Source organism: Haliaeetus leucocephalus, unplaced genomic scaffold (assembly GCF_000737465.1).
Source record: "Haliaeetus leucocephalus isolate CR32 unplaced genomic scaffold, Haliaeetus_leucocephalus-4.0 Scaffold964, whole genome shotgun sequence".
NCBI lineage: Eukaryota > Metazoa > Chordata > Aves > Accipitriformes > Accipitridae > Haliaeetus > Haliaeetus leucocephalus.
In genome coordinates, this window is record NW_010973400.1 from 2,110,256 (window position 1) to 2,120,741 (window position 10,486).

The window sequence follows — 10,486 nt, forward strand, 5'->3', positions numbered from 1 at the left end:
TTTGTGTGCTATTGCTTGTTATCCTGCTGGATAGCTTGGGCAGATGGTGTTTCCTCAGGTCTGAGGGATTGGTCTCTCCACCACATGCTTGTAGTTATGCAAACTCTCTCATTTGTGTTCTAGATTAACATTTACTACAACATCGCTCTTTATCTCTGGACGTTTAGCTGGGAAAAGGGGAGAAACAGTGCTCTCCTAAAGCAGAGGAGGCATGCCAGGGACTTGCCCTGGTGATTATAGAGTACAATTGCTGTGCTGGGACCTTATTCCTAACACCTCTTTGGTTTTAATCTTTAAGGCAAGCTCTCGAGTTCCCTTTGAGAAGAAGCTGCCCTCCATCGAGATGTCACGGCACCACAGCCGGTTTGAAAGAGATTATCGGGCTGGGTGGGATCGCCGGGATTGGAGCTCCAACGGCAATCACGTCAGCAGCACCAACTGCAGCAGCGCTGCAAGCACCAACAGCAACAACCGCCCCGGGCTGCTGCCCCTGCCCATCGTCCCCTCCCGGCTCCCCACCCCGGCCACTGCTGCTTGCACCACCGTCAACAGCGATGTGATCACGAGCCTGGTGGCCAACTCGTCTCCAGCTTCAACTACCAAAGTAAGAATTTAGCTTTTTTTCTGGGGTTGATGTGCTGAAGGGATGTTAGAGATGGAGCTTCCTCTGTCCCTTTGCAAAATCTGAGTTCATGGTGTAGCCAAGAGGAGGAAAGAAAAAACTCTATGGGCAGTCTGTGTCTTTTTTATTCTTTTGTGTGTTGTGCATACACTAGAGTAGGTCTTTCTTGCTCCAAGACTGAGGGCTCCCATGCTTCTGAGAGGCCCAAGCAGAGCAAATGCTTCTTTCCTTTCAGCACTGCCTACATTTGGGCTTTGCGTTGCTTTCCCTGGAACGTGTGGTTCCCGCTTTTGCTTTTGGGAATGCTCGTCTTGTCTGATGAGCAAGGCAGAGCTGTGGTTGACAACAAGTGGATGTAGTTTTCATCCAGAGGGAGTGGAAAGGGTCTAAAGGGCATAATTTTGACTGAGTGGTGTTTTTTCTTCTCTTTAGTTGGTACTTTCTTGTAAGGGTCTCAAAGCCTCGTTCTTAGTGCAGACTGGAGTGTAACAGTGGGATTTCTATAACCAGGCTCTCTCATTTGTACAGAAATGCACACTAAGGAGTAAGAAAACGTTAAGTGGCAAAGAATTGAAATCACTAGTAAACTATTGGGCTTTTTTGTTGTAATATATAATTGGAGGGAAGAGGGTGACTTTTCCTTTTTTTTGAAAAACATTTAGCTCTTAAATCTGCAGAGTACAAGTTGTTATTCTAGTAGAAAGTTGGGGTTTCTTTCTGCATGCAAATTCAGGTAGAACAGCTGGGGAATAGAAAACCCTGGCAAATTGTAAAGGTGACCACAGCATTAGCAAAGTGAGCCAGAAGCACTGCTGGTTTTCTTTTTATGATATTTAACATTTTCTTTCAACTTGGTTTCATTTTAATAACTGCAAGTGCCAAATACAGCAGACGCAGACAGAGGGAAAGGAGACAATAAAGTTATTTAAAGTAAGCCAAGAGCAAGCTGAAATTTTACTGCAGTACCATTATTATATTGATTTTTTTTTCACGCTGTAGAAAAACAAGGTCAGTGCTGCAGAAGGAAACATTAGGCCGAAGTTTACAGTGTGATTGGTTTTAAAAATTTTCCATGGCATCTTCAAATTATTTTCATTTGAAGGAAGCCAATCAGATTGTGATCAAAACATATTTAGAGTTCTCCAGATGCTATCCACAGATAGATGCATTTCAATCATGCTTTGTCTGGAGAAGATTGAGGCAATTTTGGAGCCAAAGCAGTCATTTCATTTATCATGACCTTTGTTCCTGGGTCTACTTAGAGTCCAACGATCGTCTGGAGCTGATCAGCCCTTCTCCCAGATGTTCAAAACCATTTTGAAGCATAGCAGTGCCAGTAAACCATGTGTTTATTGGGGGAGAGGAGGCAGGAACAGCAAGTTAAATGCCTTTTGATCATATGCTCAATGTGAACTGTCTTCTAAATTACATTATTAGACAATTTTCTGATGACTTTCATTAGTAAGAATGTTTTGGCATGAACAGATCAAAAGCAATAAATATACTAGAATGGAGGTAACATGGGACACTTTTTATTCTGAGAACTGTTAATCAGCTGTGTAATCTCCCATAAAATAAATGTGTAAAAATGCGTACAGTCTTTGCCCCAGCCTCTTCTGCCAAGAATCAGCTAAACAGCTCTAAAAATTCAAAACTGCATGTATTAAAGAAGAAAAAACTTTGAGAAAGAAGTGAGGTGGGTAGGATGAACAGAGATGTAAAGGTATGGTGCCTAGCAAGCTTCCAACTAATGATGTGAAACGATGTCAGAAAAAACCATCAGGTACTCATACATACTCATGTTCACCCTGCCTGACTCTGTCTCTCTCCTTCACACACAGCAGATTTACACTTGTGGTTAGCAATGTAACCAGCCAGTGCCTTTCCCTTGTAGAATCCAGCTAATGGTTAGGCATAAAAAATTAAATCCGTATAATGAGGAAATCACAACTCGGAAGAATAATGTGGTTGCTTGGTTTATTTTACAAAACAGGAATGTGCTGTGTTGCCTTGAGCTGTGGAGAGTTCACAGTCTACCCTCTGCAGCCTTTTTGTGAGCATGTTTATGGGGTACCAGCTCATGGGGGCAGGTGTCATCTTAAGCTAAATTTCTTAGTTCTGTTTTGTGGTTGGGAGCAGGATATTTGATTGCTTAGCTGCCCTTCTGCAGTCTGAACCTTCCCCAACATTATGGCAGATGTCACTAAACTCAGTGGGAAGGGGGTGCCCCACACCAGAGGTGACATGGTGAATAAAGAAAGTATCATGGTGTTAATGGAGCAAGAAGACTGAGAACCTGATTCTCCTTGTCTCTTTGTCCAAGGATATGGGTACAGCCAGCAATGTTCCTCCAGGCTGAGGACAGAAAGGACTCTGTGTATCATGCAGTTACCAGTTTTGACTTTAGCATATCTTCCTGAGCTGGTTTGAAGATCTGAAAGCATAGGGGCCAACTGTCCATCTCCCTTTATTTTGTGTTCCTACTAATTAATTATCCTCCCAGTTAAAAGTTTGTTTCGTTTTTTTTAATAAACCATTTAGTCTGTCTTCAAACTTTTGGTCCTTGATTCCTCTAGTTTCCTGCTGTTGACCAGTTTTAGTAGCCTCCAAATAACCGTGTATCTTTTGCATCCCCTCCATTCTTCATCTGCCTTTGAAAATATAGGTACCAAAACCATATGCATCCTTTCAGCATCAGACTCGCCATTCCCTTGCATGGCAATAAAACTTCTCCCTTCCTCTGATCCCATGCCTGCACAGCTAATAATTGCTCAAGAGTTTCTTGCCTAAGTGCTAAGTCAATAGTTATTAAAAATACATATACATGCCATCATCCTCCATTACGTGTTATCAGAGTCATAATCTTGTCAAAGACTGAAATGAAGTCTGTTTGACAAGATCTGTCTTCTGGATACCAGTATTGGCAGACATTGGTCAGATTCGTGTCCTTCAGCTCCCAATTAACAGAATCCTAAAGTGATAAATTTGAAATAGAGGGAAAAACTTATTTTCTCTCTGACATGTAACTGGACCATGAAACTTCCTGTGCTGGTGATGGAATTGGTCAGGGAATTCATAGATAAATGGTTTTAAGGACCACTAGACTATCTAATCTGGCTGAACTGTTTGGTCTTTAAATTATTATGAAAATCTATGTAAGATTAAAGACTTCACCCCGAGTTATATGATGTGAATGGAAGAAGCATTGGGAGAGAAAAAATTGATCAAATTAACTGTTGGAGAGAGGTAAAACCATCTTCAGAGGGAAGCTTAAGATATGTAACACCACCTATGAGGGGTTTGGGTTTGGTCTGTGGTTTTATGCTTCTGGAAGAGCTTTTTACATCTTTCTGTGGAGGGCTTTAGAAGGATTTTATTACTAATTATTAATGTGTAGGAGAACTTTAGAACTAATTATACTTTGCAGACCTTTGAAATTTATTCTCAAAGCGTACCTGTAACCTTCTTACCACAGATGCTTTGGTACAAATCACACTTAGTGGATCTGCCACATTTAAGTGGTTACGGATGTTTGGTCTGAGTTATTTAAACAAAAAAGCTATATTTTTCTGAGCTTTATTTTTTGCTGAACAAAATGATGATGATACTTTGCACTGCTATAACCCATTTCATTGGAGGCTGCCAGAAGACATCAGAAAAACTATTTAAACCTCAACAACCTGTGAGAAATAGTTTAATGTTGCACTCCTGGTATGCCAACAGGGAAACTGAGGCACTCGGAGGTAGTGATTATTGGTTTTTCTGCTCATTCCGTGCCACTGTGAGCAAAGTTCCAGCTTTTTTACTCAATTTGGCTTTTCTACCCTGGCGCTGTATCCAAAGTGTTGGGCCACAGACCAGCATGCAGAGTCAGCGTAGTTTGAAGAGATGAGTCCTTTGCTGGAGATACTTCCTCAACCCCTTGAGTGCCTGAAGTAGTCGATAGGAGAGTGCAATTCCTACCATTAAACTTCTGCATTGGGATCAATTTGTCACACTCTGAGCCCAGTCTTGTATGATGATTGAGCTCAGGTTTGGGTTTGTCCATGTGCAGTGGGGTTTTGGTTTTTTTTTCCTGCAGTGAGGTTATTTGTTGATAGAAGGAAGCTATAAAAGAAATCCATATAAGACTGCAGCACTGCTTAAGATATTGGCAACAAAACAGTCTAAAATTCATTTAAGGATGCTGCACACCATTCCAGCTATGTTTTCTGTTCATCTCAGCAGCATGTTCATTCTTTGTTGCTTTTCCGAATTACTTTGCGAGTTACTTGTACAATTTTCTCCATCAAAGCTCCTGTATCACAGCTTCAATTTGGAAGTGTTGTCATGGGCTGTAATTTGAAATTTTATTACCAAGAGATTTTTTGGTTATAGAACATTTACTTTTATCATCTCTATATTATTTTTAAATGCCTGAAAAGATTGATACATCAACAGAATCTGTGCAACACCAAGCGAGATCTAAATTTTTTTTCAACCTTCATTTTAAAAACCCTTTGCTTGGAACATAAATTGATTCTCAAGCCCCCCACCCCCGATTTGTTATTCTCAAGGTTAAACCTCTGACAAATTTTATAAAAATGCCAGTCTTCACTTTTGATAAGATTTTCTCTAGTTGAGCTCAGGGATAACTGTATAGTTTTAAGTCTTTAAATAACATAACTGAGATGTAATCCTGGCCTCCTGTATTTACAATACTCCCATAGCATTTAAGACTGTGTGTTGTTGCTACTGTAGTTTTTATCCCTCTGTGGTTAGCCACAGTTATGATGTGGGAGAGAAGACAGAGATGGTAAAGCATTTGTTAACCCCTCTGGAAAGTCAGGCAAGGTTTGCAGGGGAAAAAAATCTCCCCCACTGTCTTTGTCTCTGTGCATCACTGCAACTAAATAGCGTTAAAAAGATGCGTGGGGAGGGAAGAAAATTCTTATGTTAAAGGAAAAACAAGTCAGTATGGCTGAGGAATGCACAGTAAAAAGGAATAAAGTGGAACAGCACAGAAGTAAAATGTTATATGCTTCTTTCCTTTATGGTCAAAAAAAATTTAGTTCCCTCAACAGCAGTCTGTCATATGCAGATGATTTGCTGTACATTGCAGAATTTGTGTTGTCTGTTCTCTTTCGCTTTGGAGGTGATGATTTGCTAAGCTGGTGTATGGCTTCCACAAATATTTAAAATATTGATTAAGCAGAGGAAAAATAAACACGAATTGTTTTTCAAGTTACGCCTTATGTTGTACATGACTAATTACATACAACAATTTGCTCTGCAACGGTAACTGAAATTTATGTACTCTTTTTATTATAAAACATAAGAGGCTTGCATAAAGAGAGAGATTATAAATATTGGAATACAACAGTTGCTAGAAAACAGTCAAAACATGCAGTGATGAAGTATATAGGATTTGCTCTTCAGCTTCTCTGTGCAAAGCTACTCTTCCACTCCCCTGAGGGTTTGTATTGATAGTTGGCATATTTTTGTCAGCATTTCAGATAGTAGCCTGTCAATTCTTTCATCTGGACACAATATAGGAGTCCACCCCAAGTACAATAACAGCAAAAGCTGTGTTAAAGATTCTCCTGATTCTTTTGGCAAATTACTGTGATGGTGAGTAAGGTTTCAGTTGCTGGATGTCAAACAGTGCAACTGATTTTTTTCCAGGAGCCTATTTTTACCTATGGATACGTTTTGAAAATAGAGTAATATCCAGTTTCGTTGGTAAATGAGATGCAAGCCCATTCCCACCTATGCAGAGACTTGTGGTGCATTTGACACTCTAATTATGGCGGACTATTACATGACTGTATAGGAAATCAGAGCAATACCCAGAGTACATAACACTCGATGGTTTCTAACGGAAGACAAGAACAGGTTTTCCCTGACACCCAAATCACATTCTCCTGGTTTTCTAGGTTTGAAAGTTCAATAAGCTTTGCAGAATTTACCTTTCGGGTATTTAACTGGACACACTATTTAACTGGAGTGCAGCTTCTGGACTGTGCCTTCTGTGAGCAGTTTGCAAGCAAGGAAAGACAGCCAAAGTGTATTACGTTGGCGATGACGTGCCATCACACCAGCTCAGCTAGGGTGAAAGTGGCAGAGTGCACCACAAAAAAATATCATTATAGTATCCTCCTGGTATCCTCAAATAATTTTGAGAGCTGCCTTTTAAGGAATGGGCAGAGCTTGTACCAGGAATGAGAGGAGGAAACACGGAGATTTGAGATTTGATCGTTGACTCCCAGGAGACTTTATTTCTTTTTGCTATTTACAAATCGACCAAAAATCTCTGTAAATTGAACTCAGCAATGACTTCTGCTGAAGTAATCACATTAAGCTACTATGAAAAAGTTACAACTCCTGGGAAGTAATTGTGCCACCAAGGGACAAGAGAGCAAAGCGAGATCAGTGGGGGGTTCCAAAATTGATGTGTTGAATGCCTTGAAGAAGAGGAACCAATTCTTCCCTTTGAACAAACTGGAGAGACACCTAGGGCATTTTTCAGGCTTCTCTGTAGAAGGCTATTCTTTATTATCTGTGGCCCTAGAGAGGGCTTGAATTGTGCTGATGATCTGTCACTTCCTCTTACCACCTTATTTTAGTATTTTTTCTCAGATGTATTTTTATATATTTTTAATAGTGTAGAAATTGGAACATACAAAATGTGGTTTTAGTTTGTCAACTTTTGCAGATACTTTATTGGGCTGAAATTGGTCTGAAAGCCCTGGCATGCTAATTAATCTGTAAAGTCAAAAAAAGCTGCTTGCATTTTTTGACTTGCAATGTGTTTATCATCTGTTGAAAGAGCTAAGAGGTCTGGCCAGTTTCTAGGCCCAGTTCCATTTGAAGATGAAAGGCAGCATTTTTGAAGCACTAATTGACATAGCCAAGTACTTACAAGGTCACGAACATGACAGCTTTGGATAGAGAAAAAGGAGTATTTCTAGGCTTGGGCACTTTGATCAAAAAGTATCTTGACTTCCAAAAGGGATAAATACCAGTAATAAGAGTTACCTAAACAAAATGTGTGTTGGCCAGGATTTAAGTGCTTGATTCTTTGAAATGACTTAGAGTTCTTCTTATTTTCTTATTTCTTTCTCATCATCACTTTGTTTTCACATATATTTGTTGCAGATTATCCATTAAAATGCAGCAGGATATATACTTCTGCCATTCAGGAGGCATGGGTGTTTCATTAGAAAATTTATCCCAGCCTCCTGTCAGGCTAAAAAAGCCTGCCTGAGAGCTTCCTTGCCTGTGATTTGATGTTAATTATTAGAGGGTTTATTTTCAAGGAGCAGTACTGCTAAAGGAGGGCAGGTTATCTGAATTGTAGATGCATAAAATCCTAAGGTTGTTGCTGTCATTTAGGATTGTATTGCTATTGTCACCATCAAACGTAGCTACAAAAAGACTTTTACAAGGAATCACTTGGTGGTTTCCTATTATTTTTGCTGTCAATGCTTAACTTTGCCAGGTAGGCCGTGGAAATTATTTTCAAGTAAGCCGATCCTTTCTCAACTAGTCAATTTCTGATTTTGGCGTTGCATGAAGAGGGTAGTGTCAGAGAAATCACCAAGGGAGGGGATGAGTGGATTAAGGTATACGTTGGGTACAGAGGAGCCTGATGCAAACAGTTTGTAGAAGGCTGCAGAAGCGGTTGGGTGGGGACCATAATTTTTGTTAGAAGTAACAGGAAAACAATGGTCATTCTTAAAACCACAATTTTAATGCATATCAGGAGGAAAATAAATTGTTTGCCAGATAATATTTTCTTGATGGCATTGGTTTCCTCAAATTGCTGATTGATTTGCAGTTTTCAATTTAGAAGTTGCTTGCAAAACAAATGAACCAAATGAATAAAAAGAAAAAGAAATAGAAGTGAGCCAAGCTTCACCTCTCCCTGTGATTTCTATGGGCCTTGACTTCCTGCTTGATACGACAGTTGTCTATGAAGCTGATAGACATAAAAATAAATTTGGCCCTGGGAGTGATAAACAGTACATTAAACTCTGTTCTCTGGCGCCTTGTACTGCTGAATGCTGCACCTGCAAACGCAGGACACAGGCTGATGTGCTCTGGGCATACCAGGAAGCTCTGATCAGCCAGAGCTGACACTCCAAACTGACATTAAAGGAGCACCACTGCCCTGTCTACACTCCTGAAAATCCTCTTGAAAAAGTGCCAGACCTTTAAGAGGAGCACGAGGATCTTGTGACTTGATGGCATGAAACGTAGGCAGCCTGTGCTGTTTTGATGGAGGATTGCTCTGTCGATGCCACAGAAGTAATGCCAGGAGTCGTGTTACATCAGCAATGCTGAACTGCGCTCCATCCCATCTGAACAATGCACACAAGGTGCAAATATCTTCTGCATAAATGGAAATACAGTGACTCACTATCTTGTGAGTGGGCAAAACACAGGCTTATTGTCAATGCCTGCAAGAGTACTGTAGGGCAGACCACAAAAGGAATTCCTCACACTTCGTCCCGGCTCCAGTTTCACTATCTAGAAGCAGCTCTGATGAAAATTTATAATCAAACATTACTTTTCAAAGTAGCATGTAGAAAAGGATAAACTTGCAGGTACCCAAGTTATTTTGCTGGGTTTTCTCTTGGAATTTGAAGCATTACTGAATGTCCAAGTGTTGGGTAACTGTTCTAACACTGTTCTTGGATGAAATGGGCATTTTTCAGCAAACAAAATGCACATTTTACTTTGGTTTGGAGGAACTGACTATTCTGAATTCTCCCAGAAGTCGGTCTGTCTCTTCTGGTTTTGGTTGTTCGCCGCTCCTGTCAAACTGAAATGTTTGTAGTTCTTACCCACTACAATTTAGGGTCACCAAACCAGCTCACTTTGGAAAACAAAGCTTGTAGAAGTTCTGCAGAGAAATATATGCTGTCTGTAAAGTGGTGTTTGTGTGTAAAGCGATATGCACCCACTGTATAAATAATGAATAATAACTGGTAATAAATTCTTCATATCATAGCATTATTTCTTGCTGTTTATGATCCCAGGTCTTTTATGATAATCCTGAAACAAAGCACTGAAAAGTACGTGAATAATATTTACTACTAAGTTGTTGCACAAATATGTCAAGAAAGAGAAGCTTTTTTGGCTGTGTAATTTGAGTGTTTAAGATTATATACTGTTTATATTATAATATTATATATAATTAAAGTTATCCTTTTATCCCAAAGGAACATGAAGTGTTATACAAAGTCCATACATTCAAAACCACTGAAGTAATGCATCAAGGTACATTTGTCAGCCAGCAGGTGGAATACTCCCAAAGAGCAATGCTGGGCATAATTTGACCATGTGTTCCCCTGCAAATCCATATTATTTTTCAGGAGTGCCAGTCTTTGTAAGAGGAGCTGTGTTGTACAAGACCCTGCAGAAGGATCCAGTAGTTCATCAGTGACAACCTCCTGGTGGCACAGGAATTGCTCAGACACTGTACAAGAGCCAAGCAGGCATGGCTAGAGGCCATCCTGCCTAAACATGGAAATCCTGAGCAAGCTCAAATGAACAAAGGAGGTATATGGGAACAGGGAGAATCACAGACTCACAGAATGGTTGAGGTTAGAAGGGACCTCTGGAGGTGATCTGGTCCAACTCCCCTGCTCAAGCAGGGCCATCTAGAGCCAGTTGCCCGGGACCATGTCCAGGTGGCTTTTGAGTATCTCCAAGGATGGAGACTCCACAACCTCTCTGGGCAGTCTGTGCAAGTGCTCACCCACCCTCTTAGTAAAATAGTGTTTCCTGATATTGATAGACTCATAGAATCGTTTAGGTTGGGAAGGACCTTCAAGATCATCAAGTCCAACTGTTAACCTAGCACTGCCAAGTCCACCA

The 10,486-nt window shown here is 40.3% G+C and overlaps 1 protein-coding gene across 1 annotated transcript in view; it reads left to right on the forward strand.

The window, feature by feature from the left end:
• The first annotated feature begins 343 nt into the window (after positions 1 to 343).
• The window catches only part of KLHL29 (kelch-like family member 29), a 250,799-nt gene continuing 240,656 nt past the window's right edge, over positions 344 to 10,486 (forward strand). The window contains exon 1 of the mRNA XM_010584304.1: positions 344 to 604. Coding sequence (XP_010582606.1) covers positions 344 to 604 — 261 coding nt within the window. The remainder of the gene's footprint in view (positions 605 to 10,486) is intronic.